Source organism: Crocuta crocuta, unplaced genomic scaffold (genome assembly GCF_008692635.1).
Source record: "Crocuta crocuta isolate KB4526 unplaced genomic scaffold, BGI_CrCroc_1.0 scaffold171, whole genome shotgun sequence".
Classification (NCBI taxonomy): Eukaryota; Metazoa; Chordata; class Mammalia; order Carnivora; family Hyaenidae; genus Crocuta; species Crocuta crocuta.
Window position 1 is genome coordinate 70,721 of NW_027527805.1, and position 20,436 is coordinate 91,156.

Sequence of the window (20,436 nt, forward strand, 5' to 3'; positions counted from 1 at the left end):
CATTTAAAAATTTTAAAACAATAAAATAAAATAGATTACTTGCACACGAATCTTCATTCCAAGTTCTGCTACTGGAAATCAACCACAAACAGGGGATGCCACAGGTTTCTGGAGAGTCCTGAGAAAGCTCTGCCTTGTAGCTTCCTGCTGCTTCTAAAAGCAGTGTGGTGACCATCACCCACCAGCAGAGTGGCATTCCAGCAAATCCCATCTCCCTGGGACTTGAGGGGGCAGAGCTGGGACATGTTCCATGCTAGTGTCCTGGGTTCAGAGCACACAGTGCTGGAAAGGATACCTGAGCTTACATTTGGGTGTCAGAGCCAATCCTGTACAAAGAACGTCATGTAGGAAGCTTGCCCAACTTGTCTTTCTATATACATCCACAGTTCCCTACTTTACATTGTTGATCCTGGTGGTGGTCATAGATGTTCTCCACCTCTCTGTAGCCTAGGGAGGCAGTTAGTGGCCTCCTGGTTAAGGCTATGATGGACTGTGGAATTTTAAGCCTAGTGTGGTCCAAGCCCTAGTCATTCAGTCCTGCTTTTCCTGACAAACTTTGGACTTGAGCTGACTTCGCCACTGACTGCTACTGGGGGACTGGTTACCCACGGACCTTAGCAATAAATGGGTTCACTGAGGTGAACTTACACATAGAGAGTTATCTATTAGCCCCTCGCAGCCCTTCCTGGTCCTCATTTTCTTCTGGCCTGGGACCTTGTTCCTGTTACTGCATGATAGTCGCACCCTGTACTTACTTTAGAATCCCTATTAGCCTAGTCCACACCCACTATGCGTCCTGGCTATGCCTACCTGCTTGCTCCTAGAACCCCAAACATATGTGTTGTTCTTGGAGATGTGTCCAGATGGGGGCTGCGGAGTAGACCCCACCTTAGGAGCTGGACATCTCTGCTGCCCTGGGCCCTGCTTGGGCCCACTTGGCTGGAAGTACTGCCCCCACAAACCTCAGAAGGAGGCAGGTCCCTCCTGGGTGCACACACTCTATTTGCTGGAGGTGTATTCACTGTTCTTTAGGAAGCAGAGGGAGAAGCTCTGGCAATATCTAGATTTATGGGGCTTCAGTGTGATCCCATCCAAGACTTCTGCCTTTGGGCTCTAAATGTTGGGGGAGCCTGTGTCTTCAGTATGCCTATAGACTCATTCACATCAAATCCTGCTCCAGCTAAAGCAGACCCAGAAACTCAAGTCCAAGACTAGATAATAGATGATATTTCAGGCTTTGTTAGTCCCTTCCTTGTTGCTGATGTTTTTGCAACGACTTTTTTAAAACAGAAAAACCCTCTTAGCTCCCATGCATACAAATGAATATGAATTTGTCCCAGTGGTCATAGTTTCCCAGCCCCTATGACCCATAGACCAACAGCCCAGGTGGAAGAGAGAAGGGCAGGGCAATGATGATGAAAGAGGATTGGTGTTTTGCCACTGAAAAGTAAACCTCTCAGAAGAAATATGGTCATCAGATTTCTCAAATATAAACTCTAATTTAATCTTCAAGCCAAAAAAAAGTAGATACCTAGAAAAATTTAAGTGTTTTTATTCCCATACCTTGCCTTCCTTTATCCATTATTTTAAAAAGTTTATTTATTTTGAAAGACAGAGAGAGAGAGAGAGAGAGAGGGTTTGCAGGTGAGCACACTGTCATGTGGTAGGTGTATATGCGAATGATCACGTAATTTAATTTTAAATTCCTACCCAGGGTGTGGTTGCCTCTGGATGAAGTATATCACAGTGGCATAAAATCTACTGATATTGTAGGAAATCTCAAGACTAGAGGAGAATTTAAGGATTCTTGAGAATGAGGCTCAAATGTCTAAAATCTAGGAAGGAGGTCCTTGACGGACTCCCTGTTCCCCTCAGATCTCCGTGCGGAAGGTCAGGGTGCTCCCTGCCATCTTCTTCTGGTAGTCCTTGTCAAATTCTTCATTCTGGGCCACAGTGAAATAGCTCTTCCAGTCCCCAGGCATCCCTGAAACAGGGCAAAGTCTCAATGATTGCCACACAAGAGTACAGGGTGGAGTGAACACACACCCTTGGAGCCAGCACAAGAATGGGAAAAAAGGAAGTTTGCCTCTGAAAAATTATGTAGTGTCACGGACAAGAATGCATAATGGGGTAAGAAACATTACTGGAAAATCTAAGCAGATCATGGAAACTACAGAGTCCCATTTGGCATCTGAGAATATAAGTCTTACGTACCTTTTCTCATAAAAGGGGAGATAGAGTGGTCTACGAGGTTGCTAGGAAAAGTGGTGTAGTTGGCCATTGGGTTGTGCTTCATTACACTGAAGGAGGTGTGATAGATGATTTTATTCAGAATTTCCTCGGGTATTTCTTTCTCCAGGAACTTCAAAATCTTCTGAATTTCCCGCTTTGGGTCCTGGATGTAGAATAGTTATATAAAGCAAATAATTTTGAATTTTCCATTAGGGATGACATTCTGTGTGGCAAAACAGTGTTTGGGGAGGAATGAGTTAAGGGGTCAGTTCAAATAAATTCAATAAACATCCCTCAGATGATGACTACATCGACTACATGCAAGGGTGCTACCACGACCCAAAGATGAGAGCTGACTTGCCCTCTGGAGGCTTGTCCTGAGATAGGGAGATGAATGTAGACATAACTAACCAGAAAACATGTTGTCCGCAGAGAGAGTGAGAGAGAGAGAGAGAGAGAGAGAGAGAGAGATATGAGATTTGTTTAAAGCAGCAATTACGTCTCCTGGTAGATATCAGGAAAGGTTGTATAAAGGAGAAAAAATGTTGCAGATGAGGCACAGTGTGACTAACTCTAGTATTTGAGATATAAAAGATGGCAAAGAAAAAACGCCTGTCAGTTTAATAGAAGGTCAGTAAGGGGATAAATACAAAGAGATCTCAGGTTGATGCAGATATGTGAATTCCTATGCACTGGTTCTTTGATCAAAGAGTTGCAAGGGAGGAGCTAAAGCTTTTGATTAGTTTTCTCAGCATTCACACAAGAAGCATTCTGTAATTCTAGGACACTAACCCTCGGGTCCTGAGAGTGATTTTGTCCTGCCTCTCATACACAGTGACTTGAAATGGAGAAATATCCCAATATGTGAGACCAATCCTGCCAATGTTTATCTGGAGTAAATAGTTTGTGATGTGGGCCTGGGATGTGGAAGAGGGAGAAGAAAACTCTCCCTGAACATTCACCGAACACAACTAGGTACTTTACATATGTGATCTTATAAATCCTTATGATAATTTCATTAGATACAAAATGAGATGATACCCATTTTGTAGGTGAACACATGGTTCATAAGTGTCAGGATTAATTCAACTATAAAAGCATGTGATATTTCCTGAGGAGGAAGGATCTTCTGGAAATTGTGAACTGAAGGAAAGAAAATTGAGAAGAGCAGAGAAGTAGTCAGAACTTTCAAGGGTAAAACTGAGTCAAGAAGAGTGTCATGGAGAGAAAGGACTTGCACTGAAGGCTCTTCTGTGGTCAAGCCCACACACAGGATCCCGACTGTGGTTTGCTGCCCTGGAGAACATGGTGGTCTGATGTGGACTGCACTACCCCTCACCTCCTTCATGTCCTCATAGAAGACGTAGAGAATACGGTGCTGGTCTTTCGCATCCCACCATCCCTTCACATGGTCATACCAGGAGCCCCATAGCACTGGAGGGAANAAAGACCCCGGCAGAATTCTTATTTGCAGAAGACAGGAGCTTCTTAATATTCAGAGAGATGATAAAAAGTATTCTGGATTTCTTGGTTTTATATTTCTGCCCTGGAACTTACTAGAACATTAGATATTGTGTATTTGCTAGGGCTCATAATCTTTCTTTCCCTTGCATCAGCACATGGTGCCTAGATTAGTGCGACAAAATAAACATTGTCTCCTAGTAGGATGATTTTGATTCCAAAAAACTGATTACAGATATTTGGGCACCTTTTTGCTCTGTATTGGTGAATTAGAGGAAGAGAGGTGCCCTGGATGCCGTCTATTGGCCCTGCCAAATTCACTCTACACCCTCCTTCACCCTGTGAGGTTGACCTCCAGGGACTGCGGCAATGTCTCCTTTGTGCTCAGACTCCCACGTGGGCAATGACAGGAAAAGGTACTCAGAGGTTTTTGGAAGAAAAAAGAGAGTAAGGAAGGTATGTTTATTTCCCTGATGCTCTTCCTGTTGGCTCACTATGGTACTGTTTCCCCTACTGACAGCTTCAGCTCCTGTTAAGGAGCCCTGTCCTTTTTCCAAGGGGGCAATGGCTCCCTATTGGTACCCATCCAAGAACAGTGTTTTTCCACCTCTTTGTTTCCTTAAAATCTGACCATAGCCTTCTAAATAGTGTCTTAGGTATATTCTCCCCTAAATGATCCAGTTTGAATGTGCCATCCCATCCTGCTAGGACCTTTACGACTACAATCATTCAATGAAAACCCATACTTTCTGAAGTCAGCAGTGAATAAGGAAACATGAATAAGGACACATGCACCCACAATTTCTTCTCACTCACCTTTTCCAGCTTTGAATGCCTCAACAAACTCCTCCCGTGTACCAGGGTTAGGTATTATTTGAGCCATTCTTGAGAAATGGTAGTAGGAAACCACAGTGTCCTTTGCATTCCTAGCCACATAGATAATCTGAAACCAGCCGGTAAGGGGATTGAGGCAGAGAGATAACAAAACAAAGAAATATTATTGCTCAATGCAGAAGGCTTTGTTATTATAAGAATCTTAGACTATCCCATTTGAGTATCTGAACATGTGTACATTTTTTTGGTGTGTGATCAGGATGACCACATCTTCCAGTTTGCTCAGAGTTCCAACGTATATATGTGGTCTTAGATAAAGATTATGAGCAACCCCCTTTTCTTAAAGTTTTCTGGTTTGCATGATAAATACTATGGTCACCCTAACTATGGTACTCCTGGAGGCTAAAGAGGCCACTGTGTTTTTTTCTATTGTGTAAGGTAGATTCTCTTTGGCTTGTACTAAGTGAGGACTCTAGGTTATTGTATGAGGGTAGCTACTGCAGTCAGCCATTTGGTCTCACCTGCACATGATGAACTGCAGCTTTATAGATGAATGATATCACTCCTACTTTTTTTAAAAAAATTTTTAAATGTTTTATTTATTTCTAGGAGAGAGAGAGAGAGATAGCGTGAGCAGGGAAGGGTCAGAGAGAGAGGGAGTCACAGACTGAAACAGGCTCCAGGCTCTGAGCTGGCAGTCAGCACAGAGCCCGACGCGGGGCTCGAACCCACGAACCGCGGGATCATGACCTAAGTGAAAGTCGGACGTTTAGCCGACTAAGCCACCCAGGCACACCGACTCCTACTTTTCATATGTGGTGAGATTGCAGGACCTTTGAGAGCAGTGCTACATCTCCCTTTGGAGCTGCTTGTGATGATTCTTCAAATCGCAAAAGCAAGGGTGTGATCTGGCCAGGGAGAGCTGATGTCTTTGCTTCATGTCCTGTGGTTTCCTTTTTCCAGTACCTTCCAGATTCCTATGCTCACCTGTGCTGCTGTGTGCATTCTCAGCAGATCTGGGGTGGCGGAGCATATTATTGGTGACACAAGCATTTTCTTGTGTCTCAATTACTGAACAGAATTTCTGTGTCCAACACCATTCATCCAGTGTTATTTCTCTCTCGGCCAATCTCCCCAGGCTCTTCCTTTCCCAGCTGCCTTTCCCACACTCTTATCTTAGAAACTACAGACTCAGCATGTTTCCCTGCCTTTTTTCTTACTGCTTAATTTTTTTTCTCGGATATTTATGAAAGCATGTAGGGAACCAAAAAGTGTGACACAGCTGCACCATCTTATAATGTAAATACATTTCTTAATGCTGGTATTGGTTATTGCTTTTCTGTAAGCTTGAGTATTTGAGAAGGGGAGGTCTAGGCTAGATGGGGAACATATTCAGCGGGCTTGTGGCGGGAGTCAGATGACTTGGATATGAACTAATGCCCAGTACATTTTCTGAGAGTCTGCTGGCCAGTCTGTGTGAATCCCCCATGGATGCTATAACAAATTACTAGACATGTAGTGGCTGAAACAATAAGAGATCTATTCTCTTGTGGTTTTGGAGGCTTGATTTCACTGAGCTGAGGTCAAGCTGATGGCCCTTTGGTGGCACCTGCGGAGAATCCCTTCACTTGCTGTTGCTAGCCCCTGAAGGCCACCTGCATTCCTTGGGTCTTGACTCAATCCCTGGCTTCACTTGTCACATCTCCTTCTTCCTTTGATCTTCTTGCCTCCCTCTTATAAGAATCCTTGTGATGATACTTAGGGCCCACCTAATAATCCAGGATAATCTTTTCATCTCAAGATCCCCAACTTAATCAAATCTACAAAGTTTATTTTACCATATAAGGTAGCATTCACAGGTTCTGTTGATTAGCACATGCATATCTTTAGAGAATAGTTATTTAGTTTACCACTGCATCATAAAATGAAAAGTCTTGGGCTCAACTCTCTAATGTCACCTCTTACTCAAAGAAGCCTCAATTCCAAGCAGATAAAAGGAGGTCCTGCTCAAATATCATATGTTTGCATGTATAGGAGGATTAGGAGGAACTTGATGGAGGAACAAGGGGGAGAAGAAGGGCGGAAATGGTGGGGGAAAGGGAGAGAGGCAAACCATGAGAGACTCTTGAATGGTGACAAAAACTGAGGACTGATGGATGTGGGAGGGAGGGGGGCATGGGCATGGAGGAGGACACTTGTGGGGATGAGCACTGAGTGTTATGTGGAAACTAATTTGACAATAAACTATTTGTAAAAAAAAAAAAAAAAAGGAGGTCCTGCTATTGAGATTTTTACATTTTTTAGGAGGCCTGATTTTATTGAAAAAAGTGCTAGTATGATGAATAACAAAATGCTATTGTATCTTCTCACATTGAATCTACAATACTTTTGGAAATAATATTGCTTTTTGAGCAGAATGAGTCATATATGAATGATCTATCTGTGGGAATAACGCAGAAAGTTTTCACAAATCAAGTTAACCTGGGTATAATCTCAGGGAACAAGATCAGGAATGGGACAGCCTATTAGTATGTGGAATCCTATGCAATTGTAGTGAACCTTGTTTGGAGATGAGAGATGGGCAAGATGAAGAGCTGTGACTCATGGAAGCCCAGAAAATACAGAGTCAAAAGCAATCACTTGCCCTGTGTATCTAAGCACCACACATAGGGGAAAGTGTCTTGGCTAAACAGACGTGACCCTTATGGTTTTCTTGGTAAGCATATAGTATAGATCTCTAAAGTAGCTTGCTTGCAGGGAGAAGATGTGCTGGTCAGGTTGATACAAACATTTTGATTCTGCTGGATGGCTACACTTTTCACTGCAAGTTTGTAAGTTCATATTGTGCTCATATTACATATTTCATTGAATTTAAGACTCAGTGATGAAACGGATATCAAAAAGAAACACTAGTGTTTTGGTGTACATTACACATTGAACCTGAACCTGGAAGTGTCAAAATAAATGAAAATTGTTGAAAATGGAGGACATAGTGGTATAACGGTTCCTGGGAGGTTGCTCCACAAGTTATGCCGTAGGTGTGGTCAATGTAGTATCATGGTCTTATGGCTGTCCATCCTTCTTTGTGTTGCTCTACCTTTCCCTCCATAGGTTTTCCCTAAATAACTCCCTTTTATGTCTTTCCTTTTGCTTCTTAGATGATTCAAACCAAGATAAAAGCCCTCTTGAAGAAATATGTGCTTTGTTTCACCACTTGCTATCTTTGGATGTGGCTTCATTGGCAGCTAATCAGAAAGATTTGTCTGAAATCTTCCTTGTATGTACCCAGAAATAATATTTTGAAGGAAAGTTGGATCCAGGATGGAGTATGTGGGAATGTGGTGGTAAGGCTACCATCTGCTCTATACCTCCATTGGTTTTTTATCTTTCAACATCTTTGATTGTTTCCACTTAGAGACAGTGTTTTCCATGTGACCAAAATTGGGCTTGAAAAGTTGGCTTTTCCTACCTTTGAATTTTCTTTCCAGAAGGAAGGTGGCAGCAACTGAACAGGCAGGTGAGTCTTCATAGTTCTGGGAGAAGGCATTTTCTGGGCATGATCCAGACCTGGGAAAGAAGGCCACACCATTTACTTGACTATTTTTCGTCAGCCTCCTGAATTCGATATTATTCGATATTGTTTTGTTAAACATCTGGAATGAGATTTACTGAATAGTAGGCTTTGCCTAAAATTATGGTTTTACATGTCTATATGCTTCCCTCCTGATTATTTGATGAATTGGTTGTACTTGTGTGGGAAGATGAAGATGCTTTGGGAGGCCTGAGGTTGGTGATAACTATGACCCCAACAACCAGTTGGATATTTTGTCCTTTGGGGTTTTCTATTACTGCAATGGGTAGTAGATTAAAGCAGCTGGAGAAGAGAAGGTGTCCATCTTGACATAGATGGGCTATCATCCAGCTCTACAAGGCTAGCAGTTCCATCAGTCTTTCTTTCAACCTCTACTTCCCAGGCCAAGAACTGCAACAGCCACTAGTCAAACACCACACTGGTCTTTCTGCTGCACTGTGTTTTTAGATGAAAAATGGAGCCTTACAGTAGTCAGGTAATTTCAGTAATTTCTCCAAGGTAGTAAAAATGACAGCCAGGAGTGAAAATCAGTTAGTCTTTGGTGTGCAAAGCCAATGGTGGGGGAAGGGGGAACGGCTTAAGAGACTTTATGAAAAACTGTAGAGAGGCAAGAAAAAAGTAGACAAATCACAACAAAATCATTCCTGTAAACAGAATGTCCAATGCTGAGGGTTAAAATACCAAATACAGGCTGGGGTTTGACCCCAGAGTATCAGTCTCAGGGAAGGGGCTTGCCAGTGAGGCAGAGAGGCAGCCTTGGTTAGAGAAACACAGGTTCTTGTGGAAAATCAGAAAGGGGAGGAACCCCCTGGAAACCTGGCAATGATTAACAATTGACTATTGGAGGGTGCCTGGGTGGCTCAGTCAGTTAAGAGTCTGACTCTTGATTTTGGCTCAGGTCATGATCTCACGGTTTGTGAGACTAAGCCCCACGTCGGTCTCTGTGCTGACAGTATGGAGCCTGCTTATGATTCTCTTTCTCCCTCTGTCTCTGTCCCTACCCTGTTCAGTTCTCCCTCACCTCTTTCAAAATAAGTAAACTTAAAAAAATAAAATACTTAAAAAAACACAAATGACTATCAAAACTTAAATGCACAGATTTCTATCATTAAGGTTCCCTTTCCCAATATTATAGATAAGTAGATGACATCTAAAAGCTTGNGATGGTCCACAATCAGCCACAAAGCGAAGGACACTGACTTAGCTCACTACTCTGGTTTTACAGCTGGTTAATTAAATCAAAATTAAAAAAAAATTTGAAAGTTTTATCATGCCATAAAATTATGATTCCAGGGTCAACTAGTGGGACTGTGGATCTCAAAGAGAAGAGAAAGGTATTCCTTCTGGTGGATGCCAGTCACATTAGGAAATGAATCCCCCAAAGGAACCATAGAATCCTATGGTGGCTCTCAGTGGATGCAGACAGGTCTCCACCCCACTCAAGATGAAGAGGCTATACCCCTTGCTCCTAAGCAAAGAAACTCTCCTTTTTGTTGCTATTCAGACTGATTTCCCTGAAGGACAACCCACAAGCTAGTCAAATGCATATTCTCTCCTTTATTGTGGCTACCTCAGATAAAAGGGTTGTTAGTAAATCCCTCCAGCCTAACTCTATCTCAGAAGATGTGCAGGAACAAAGTCATCCAGGCATACAACTATACCAAAGGATAGCTGAGGACCAGGTGTTACAGGCCCTATTAGAAGGGGTCAATGTGCTACCAGGCATGGATTCTGACCCAGAGTTCATCTCCCTCTACATTAAATGGTGCCAATGGAAGTGATGCTTAATAGAGTCATTCCATCCTTACACATGCCTCAAATGATATATACCCCCCACCAAACAGCCCTAGTGTTGTAAACAAATCAGACTCATCTAGGCTGGCAGGTTTGTGCTTTAACCCCCCTATCATAGATTTCATGGGGTTATCTCTGGATTGTATAGCTGCCATCTACAAAATGTCCCTACAGTGAGCCTATCAATGTGCCCAGAATCTATATACATTATGGATGGCGTCCCCACAAAGTTCAGTCATGGATACTGCATGCTCCTTTGCAAAGTGTACCCTGATGATCTAATGGAACCCAATGAAGTCTGCACACCTAGCAGTAGAGTTCACACTTATAGTCCCATCCTGAGCCAGGCCTCTAGCACATGTACTTGGCATTAAACACCAGCAGCCCCACTTCTACCTTTCATGGATCTCCACCCAGGAAACCACCTGCAAGCACAGCAATGCCTCAGATGACACAGCCTCAGCCCAAGAGCTCTTGCCACCATTAGAAATGTGACTGTCCTTCAGTCAGCAATGCCACTATGATAGGGTCCCACCCTTAAGGAAAGAAAGAAAGAGAGAGAGAAGAAAGAAAGAAAAACAGACAGACAGACAGACAGACAGACAGAAAGAAAGAAAGAAAGAAAGAAAGAAAGAAAGAAAGAAATCTCAAGGCAACCTACCTATATGCATCCATGACAACATCCCTCACGACCTTGTAACATGAGAACCTCTAATCAGACTACATGTTTGTGTGTTACCATATATGAGAGACAAAGAAGTAAAAAAATATGTAAAAAACTACATCACATGGCTTTTGGGGCTCAGTTCTTTGGGTTCTAAGTCAACTGAGTGGTGCTGGCAGGAATAGAGTTGCTTCCCGGAAAGAAAAGCCACGGTGTCACCACTCTCTGTGCAAGAATCCTGCTACATTTCTTGGGTGCTCTTGTCCGGGATTCAGAGATGGTGCATTTCCACCTCCTTTGCCACCAAGGATGTGAACCTCGGGGTGCCAGGAGAGACGGCCTCACCTGGCACCAGCAGATTCCTGGATCTGCAAAAGACAAGTCCTCCAGGTGTGTCAGGGAGAGGACTCCCATGTGTGCTCATAGAACCCTTTAGGCCAAGGAACCAGCTCAGGGAGTGCCTGCCAGATGGGAACAACCCGGGTTTGTTTTGGCAGACCTGCCCATAATAGGCAGAAGTGGAGCTGGTCACCTCCCAGAGTTGCATTAGTAATTCCACAAGGGAAGAGGAACAAAGCTGCAACTCTAAGGTGTCGGGCACTGGGTGCTGAGCGGCACGTTGGAATCACCGTGTAACTGTGTATGGGGATTTGTCTCTCATTCATTTTCTGGGTCAATGACTATGATAATTAGAGCCAATTGTGTCTGATTATTCTACCTCAGAATGGGGAATTTAAGGAATATTCCCAAGAAGCTCCCAAACTCTTTTTGTTTCAGGGAAGTTCTTGTCTTCTCTGGATTAACATTGACTGCCTACTTCCACTGGTGGAAAACGAAACAAAAGAACCCGGTAATTTGTTCCTCTGTCTGAACTGACAAGATTAAAAACAGGGGGTTCTCTCTCTCTGCCTTCTACTGGCACCTCATCTCTTCTGCCTTCCCTCCCCCCTTTTCTGCACCACCTGATGGGTAGCCTGCATAATTGGTACCTTAATGCCTCAGGCATCATCAACTTTTCCTCCTCCCACCTGAGATGTTGAGGAGTGAAGACCACCAACATCAGATTTACCCCACCAAATTTCCAGGTAAAAATTAATCATGGGGAACAAATTGTCTTACATGGACTCATGTAAAATGTTTTCAGTGTTTAAGCTAATTTAAGTTTGTTGGTTTGAGATAGACCATGTTTATCAACATGAAAAAAAAAACAATTTTATTTCTACCTCTTTGCTGAAGGTCGAATAATCTCATGTTATCTCTGTTCCCATTTGTTAACAAAAGGAAGACTTAAAGTGATGGTTAATTTTGTGTGTTTCAAAGTTTTCATGGGTAATTGTTAAGATAGCTTTCAAAGTCCTTGGTAACCTAAAACATTCAAGTTTTTCTTGCATGAGAAATTGAGATTAAATTCATTGGATATCTAACTAGATGAGAGGCTAAATCACTAATAACTAGATGTAGATCTGTGATTTTGACTTGTTGCAGAAAAAAAAAACAACAACTTAGGATATTTGGAACTGTTAAAAAACATGCTTTGTTCTTAATGGATTCATAAGTTTGCCGTCTCAAAAATATTATGATGTAACATAGAGTTCACAATTGGTTACTTCTTCGTTTCCACTGGAGAGTAAGCTTTCTAAAAGTTAAAATTCTGCTACATGTAATTAAAACTGATAAAAAGAAAAAAAGAGAAAAGCAACTCTGTATGTAGAAAAGAAGGAGATATGAAAGAAAGACATAAGAAATGAAAATAAATTTTTGTTGAAGGTAAAAGAAGTAATTTTGTCCTAAAAGAGACTGGTTGTTTGGATAAAAATGGCTTGGGACAAAAATCTAAATGTAAGGAAAAGTTGTAGAAGGTTTGTGAAGAAAAATCTTTAAAAAATTTTTTTTATGTGTGGTCAGGACAGACTAAGGTTAAGATAAATGGATTTTAAAAGTACACAGGGTTAAGATTAAAATTCCTGCTTCTTTGACCCAAAGGCTGGGAAATGATGGCAGTACTCTTGGTCCAAGCCTCCAAATCGTCAACATTTGTGTTGTTCCTGTTTAGCAGAGGAATGGATCTCTATGCCATATGAGGCATATATATAAAGGGCTTTTACTAAGAAACAGGGGATCCATTTTACTAAACTTAGCCCATTGTAGGACACAAATGGATATCCACATGGCTGAAATATAACTATGTGAGCATTGCTGGAAAAGGCAGGGGGATAGACCTTGACTTTGGCTCCTCATCTCCCTCCCTCATTTGCCAGTGATCAGTATGTAACTTGCTGCTGAGCCAAAATAAAATCAATGCATCCCACAACAACCAGGAAAGTATTTCTTGGTCACAGTCCTTATCCACAATGTCCTACAGGGGGGAAACAGAGGGGTGTAAAGGAAAAAAAAATCCCTTTACATTACAAAGTTTAAGACAGATAAAAGGAGATCTAGGTAAGGTTTCAGACTGGATAAATATATAAAAGCTTTTCAGAGTATTATAACATATGTTTTTGAGTTGACCTGGGAAAATATAATGTTTTTGTTAGAGCAGACTCTTAATGAGACAGATGTTTTGGGGGGAAACCATTAAGGAAATCTGAGATTTAGCCCTTAAATTATGCTAAATTAGCCACTATTTTACAAACACAAAATGGAAGCCCAATGGCCTGCCTGGAAAGGTTTAGGGAGGCTCTCATGAAATATATGGCTATCACCTCCCCGGCACCCCTAAGGTTGAGATAATTTTAAGGGACAAATTTCTCTCTCAATCAGCCCTAGATATTCAGAGAACATGCACAAATTGGCTGTTGGCCTTTCAGGGACCTGGAGGAGCTCCTATGAGCTGCCAATTGGGTGTATTACAAACAAAACAGAAAAGGAAGCTTAAAAACCATCTGCGGCCTTAGTTGTGGCCTTACGTACTATGTCAGACCAGACTTCCCGAGGTCCTGGCACCAAGTGCCATTTATACATCCATTCAGAGCACTAAAATGAGAATGTCCTCAGAGGGACAACCAAGATGAAAACCCCGTAAACCATGCCCCGTGTGTGGAAACAATCACGGAAGATCTGAATGCCCTTGGGGACCTCTATCTGTCAGGGCTCAGATTACCAATGTCCTTGGAAGGGACTAACCAGGGCCTGGAGCTCTTCATGATGGCTCCCCTAGACAACTGTCTATCAGAAACCCAGAGTCTCGGGTAACTCTAAATATAGAAGGAAAACTGGTTGATTTCCTTCTTGACACTAGAACTACCTTTTCTGGCCTCCCTTCCACTCCAGGCCAACTGTCCAAATGCAACATGACAATTAGAGGCATCTCTGGAAAACTTCTAACTAAATTATTCTCTCAGCCCCTGGGATATTTATGGGGAAGCCTAATTTTTTTAATCCTTCTTTCCTAATAATGTCAGAGAGCCTTACTCCCTTGCTAGAAAGGGACATTATAAGTAAATTAGAGACTATGGAGCTACTAACTCCAGGACAGAGAAATACTTATGTGAGTTTTTGGAAATTACTGGATATTGTAGGCTGTCCATACCAGGGTTCAGGAAAATAGTTTGCTGCTATATCATTATTAAGGAGACTCAATCCCACCTACTCTCCCCTCCCCACTCCCGATAAACTGGGTTCTGACTCCTAAACACTGTCCCCAGCCCTTGAAATGGGTATATACAGAGCAGGACAATTACTATTCCCAAGCTCACAGAGCTAAAAGGTCATAAAACACAGGATCACACCTTTCATTCAGTAAGGGCAAATCTTATCAAAATGGCCCAAAGATGTTTACTGGAAAAAGATTTGTCAAGGACAGTTCTGCAAGTAGTATCAGCCTGTGAAGTATGTCTTAGAAACAATCCTTTCAACCACAAACTTGCTCTCCCAGACAATCAAGGAACTGGAGACTAATAATTAGGTTTCATTCATATGCCAAAGTAAAAAAAAAATTCCACCATCTATTTGTATGGGTTAATACTTTTACTAATTGGGTAAAGGCCTTCCCCGACAAGCAAGAAAAGGCACAAAAAGTAATAAAATTCTGCTTTATGAAATAATACCCAGGTTTGGCTTACCTAAAAATTTGTAAATTAATAATGGTAAATGGGGGTACCTGGGTGGCTCAAGTTGGTTAAGGGTCCGACTTCGGCTCAGGTCACGATCTCGAGATTCGTGGGTTCGAGCCCCACGTCGGGCTTTGTCCTGACTGCCAGCTCAGAGCCTGGTGCCTGCTTCAAATTCTGTATCTCCCTCTCTCTCTACCCTCCCGTACTCACGCTGTCTCTCTCTCTCTCTCTCTCTCTCTCTCTCTCAGATCCTTTAAAAACTTAAAAACTTTTAAAAAAGTAATGGTAAATATCTGCCTTGACTGTATCTACTAGAACTCCTGGCTTTTAAGAGTCTTACATATCAAAATAAAACAGACTGTCTGCTTATACTCAGCGAATCTCTAAATAACAACTCACAAGCATTAGATGCTTAAAAAAAATTTTTTTTACTTAAGTTAGGGCCAAACTTTTGGAAATAGAGCTACCATGAATTACTTACTGCTCCTGCTTCTCCATCACTTGGGTTATGAGAGATTCCCTGACATATGTTATTTACAAAATCAGGGTCTCTCTTAGATGATTTGACAGGTTTGGAAACTGTAAACATTAAGATGCCATCTTGTTGGTCAATATAATCTTTACTTTGTGTTTTTCTCTTTGTGTCTACTATGTTTATGCTGCCTCATGCCTGCCAGCCTTCCTAAAAAAACCATACTGTGGGTCACTCCACTAACCTTTGGGTAGACTCTAACTGCTGCACCTTACACTATCCCTTATCAGCTTGAGGATGCCAGAATGGTCATTGTCCCTGTTTCCTAACAGCAGTTACAGGCCCTATTCAGGGGAGGGATAAATAGGGAAAGGGTTAACATAAAGCAGGGAGAGATAAGGCACCTACTGGGAGGCAGACTACAGCTGCAAGTGGGAGGTTAAAGAAACAGATGGAGTTCTCCCTTTATAAAATCCTTTATGAGTGCCCTCCCCCCCTCCACTATCAAGAGGAATCTAAATAAGATAGACAATCTAACACTGAAACAACAAATGCAGGCCCTTGGCTTACCCTAACCACCTTTCACCACAGGGTCAGAGAATGATTACCTGTAAATCTGGCCACAGACGCTCACCCCTTTAAGCCAGGAGATGCGATATGTAGAAAGGAGTAAAGTGTCCACCCCCTAAAACCCCCTTGGAGGGGCCCGTTCACTGTCATTGTGTCCGCCCTTATTGCGGTAAAGGTAGCCAGTGTGGGTCCCTGGATTCATTACAGCAGAGTGAACCCGGCATCTCAAACTGGGAAGGCATTCCTGACCCATCAATGCTATGCAAGCTGACCATATGGAAAGAGCCATCTGCAATTCCAGATGCAATTCCAGGAGACTGCAGCCCTGCTTTAGTCACTTCAGAAGCCAACTAATCTATGCACAGCAGAGGCTTAAGGAATCAACAGTCCGGTGAAACAAAAGACTGTCCTAATTTTTATGTTTCCTTACTGTGATGCACTGTCACGCCTTGTTTCTCACTACTACTGTGATTCTTCTTCTAACTCTTTGCCACAGGATTGGCCGAGGCCACCCTGGCCAGCTGGAAATTGGTGAGAGGTTTCTGTTAACAGTCACCGTCCTTTTGTGGATAGGATACCTTGTTGGTACCAACATGGGAAAACAATGGCCATAAGAGACTGGAAAATGAGATCCCAACAACCCTTTATTAAAACAAAATATCCCAGTCCTACTACTGGGTTTGGCTTCTCAAAAGCTCAATTATTGGGTGACTCAATCAGTTGAGCATCTGACTTCAGCTCAGGTTATAATCTTGCAGTTTGTGAGTTCAAGCTCCACACTGGGCTCGCTCCTGTCAGATCCTTCAGATCCTCTGTTAACCTCTCTCTCTCTGCCTCTCCCCTACTTGTGCTGTCCTTCTCAAAAATAAATAAACCTTAGAAAAGTAGATGAAAGGCCTAAATGTGGGACCTGAAAACATAAACATCCTAGAGGAGAGCACAGGCAGTAATTACTCCGTGATTGGCCAAAGCAACTTTTTTCTAGATATGACTCCTGAGGCAAAGGGAGTAAAAGCAAAAATAAACTACTGAGACCACATCAAAATAAATCTTCTTCTCAGCAAGGAAACACTCAGTAAAACTAAAAAGACACCCTACTGAATGGGAGAAGATATTTGCAAATGATATATCTGACAAAAGGTTAATATCTAAAATATATAAAGAACATATATAACTTAATACTACAAAAAACAAATAATCGAATTAAAATGGGCAGAACACATGAAGAGACATTTCTCCAAAGAAGACATCCAGAAGGCCAACAGACATGTGAAAAGATGCTCAACATCACTCATCATCAAGGAAATGCAAATCAAAACTACAATGACGAGTGCCTGGGTGGCTCAGTCAGTTGAGTATTGGACTTTGGCTCAGGTTGCGATCTTGTAGAGTCCTTCATCGGAGTCTGCACTGACAGCTCAGAGCCTGGAGCTTGCTTCGGACTCTCTCTCTCTCTCTCTCTCTCTGTCCTTCCATCACTTGTACTCTCACTCTCTCTCTCTCTCTTTCTCTGTCTCAAAAGTAAATAAATAAACTTAAAAAGACATATGTATATATTAAAAAAAAACTACAATGAGATATTATCTTGCACCTGTCAGAATAGCTAAATTAAAAACATAAGTAATAACAAGTTGGTGAGGGTCTGGTGAAAAGGAACCCTCTTGCACTGCTGGTGGGAATACAAACTGGTACAACCGCTGTGGAAAACACTATGGAGCTTCCTCACAAAATTAAAAACAGAACTACCCTACAATCTAGTANTTCTGAATATTTATCCTAACTCTAAATAAAATGAATCCATTTACCCTTGGTCTGAGAGTCATGGCTTTGGAAATTATTCCCCATGATCTCTTTATTGCTACAAATAATGTTACCTTTGTGTGACAGCTCTACCTGGTGTAGTTTCTATCTGTGACTCCCTAAGGAGTAAATTCATGTTAGTTCAGTTACAATATGACATAATTGTGAACAAACATATCAGCCATATCAATAAATGTGAGTGGGACTGAATCACTTATTAAAAATAGATTATTCAAGGGGTCCCTGGCTGGCTCAGTTGAAAGAACATGTGACTCTTGATCTCAGGGTTGTGAGTTCAAGCCCCATGTTGGATGTAGAGATTAGTTAAATGAATAAAAATAGGTTCAAATTGGCCCATAAGAGAAAACTCGATCATATGCAGTATAGAAGACACACCTAAAACACAGAAAGAGTGAAAATAAAAGGGTAGATAGACACATAAAATGCAAGTAGGGATGTGATGCTATCAGATACAGAAGTATTTAACCCCAAAGGCATTATATAAGACAAAGAAGGAATTCTGGAGCTGCTTGGGTGGCTTAGTCAGTTAAGTGTCTGACTCTTAATTTTCGCTCAGATCATGATCTCATGGTTCGTGGGACTGAGCCCTGCGTCCGGCTCTGTGTTGACAGTGCAGAGCCTGTTTGGAATTCTCTCTCTCTATGCCCCTCCCTCGTGCATGTACTTGTGTGCTCTCTCTCTCTCTGTTTCAACGTAAATAAAAAACTTCAAAAAAGAAATTTACAAAGCTAAAGTCTCCCTTATATCAATAAAATAGAAAAATCATGAATATCTATGAACCAAATAACAGCATAACCCAATAGAATATACAAAACACTTACTAGAACCAATAAGCTGGGATGCAGAGTACAAGGTCAAGTACAAATAGCAATTATACTTCAGTATACCAGCAACAAATAAAGATTAATATTAAAAAATGCCATTTATAATACCATTATATAAAAATATTTATGGTTTATTTGATTGAAGATGTGCTAGACATAAGTGACAGAAGACACCAGACACTTGCAAGGGAAATTAAACAAGGCCTACATTGTTGAAGAGACAAACCACATTCCAGATCAGAAATCCTGATTTTGTTAGGGTCGTACTTCTCCCCAAATAGTTCAATAGATTCAATGCAATCTCAACCAAATATTGGCATTTTTTTCGGTGGAAACAAGCAGTTTGATTCTAGAATTTACAAAGATCCTAAAATAGCTAAAGCAACTTTGAAAAAGAAGAAGAAATTTGGAGAATATAATATCTAAATTCAAGGCTTATGAGGCTATAGTAAGCAGGAGGTTGGCATAGAGATAGACACAAAATGGAAAGGAACAGAATAGAAAATACAGAATATACATATCTATCTATCTATCTATCTATCTATCTATCTATCTATCTATCTATCTATCATCTATCTGTCTATGTATCATCTGTCTGTCTATCTGTCTATCTATAGATATATATAGATATATATGTAGTTAAGATATAGATATCTACATAAAGTTGATTTTGGAAAAGAGATCAAGCTATTCAATGGGGGGGGAATAGATATTTTATCAACTAATGGTGCTAGAATAGTTGACACAATCAATAGTGGGTTTTCAATAGATATTATTTTACAAATAAAAATAATTGTGGCTGAAGAGTTGATAATTTACTCAATGTCACCCAGGTAAACATTTGAAGCTGGATTATTTGATTCCAAAGTCTATGGCTTTTCATCATTTTGTTGTCATCTGTTATAAAAGCTAGTATTTTCCACTATTTCCTTTATAAAAACATGTCCTTTATTCCTAATTGATTTCAAGCTCTTCAAGGATGCTGTGTCTTATCTTTCTTCGTATCTTTGGTGTGAAGCTTAATTGTTTGTTGATGATAATGATCCATATATAATTTTGTTTGATTCTGTGGTCGACTGGTTATAGATAAAATATGTTTGAAGAGAATCTTCTATGAGAGGGGAGCACAATCACAGAGGAATATGGTTCTTAATCACTGGATGCTAGGAGTCCTCACCCTTCCTTCTCTGTGTTACACATTCATCGTTACTCTTGAATTCCCAATCGCCAGTAGGGAATGAGCTGTCTGATGCTACCCAATCATATATATTTAGAAGAGGAATTTAGAAGTCTTATTTCCCAGATGAAGTGAGTATAATGATCTTAACCTCTTTCCCAGTATCCTTGAAATATTTTCCAGAAGGTTAATTGTAGAAATAATTCCGTTCTCAGATTCAAACTGACCTAACACGGTAGTCATGGGTCTTAGCTGAAACGTCATGGGCANGTAATTCCGTTCTCAGATTCAAACTGACCTAACACAGTAGTCATGGGTCTTAGCTGAAACGTCATGGGCATTATTTGGACAAGCTTACCTGAGTTGAAGGGTGGGGGTAGAGCCCACTCAATGAAAGGTTGCCGGTCAAAGGTGTTGGCCCGCTGGCACTTCTCCACATCGCCATCATTTTGGATCATGTCCACAATCTCCTGTGTCCAGGTTGTACCTAGGGGCAATACTTACTGTCAATTCCATCTACTCACTGCACAGTTCAATTCGTTTCTTGATTATTTATGTATTCAGTAAAATTTATACGTGCTGAGTGTTAACCAGAATCAGCTTACTTACCGCCTCGTCTTTAATCCCCAGTGCCTTGCATAGGGCTTTGCACCTCGTAAAGATAGTCTGAGCCAATGAATACTGAATCAAATGATTGTAGGAACATACAGAGATGAGTTATCCATTGTTCTTGTCTTATAATGTTTACAATATTTTTAGAGGACATAAGTAGGACAGTGACTGCTTCTTGCCTAGCTTATATCCATTCTTCCTTTCTTCCTCAAGTTAATAGATCCTTAATTTTTAGCTAGGCATATAACTATTTCCTTCACAGGCAGTATTCTTCAATCTTTCTTGGATGATGTGGCCATGCCATTTTGGAAAGTTGTCTTTAAAGAAAAGG

The 20,436-nt window shown here is 41.2% G+C and overlaps 1 protein-coding gene across 1 annotated transcript; it reads right to left on the reverse strand.

Moving 5' to 3' along the window:
• Nucleotides 1-1,871: 1,871 nt before the first annotated feature.
• Nucleotides 1,872-19,980, reverse strand: LOC144239698 (sulfotransferase 1C1-like; the record flags this gene model as incomplete). Its single annotated transcript, XM_077773860.1, has 6 exons — nucleotides 1,872-1,984; nucleotides 2,215-2,395; nucleotides 3,572-3,666; nucleotides 4,510-4,636; nucleotides 7,997-8,094; nucleotides 19,852-19,980. Coding segments are annotated over 6 exons (743 nt in total), but the record flags the coding sequence as incomplete, so codon positions are not given.
• Nucleotides 19,981-20,436: the final 456 nt, after the last annotated feature.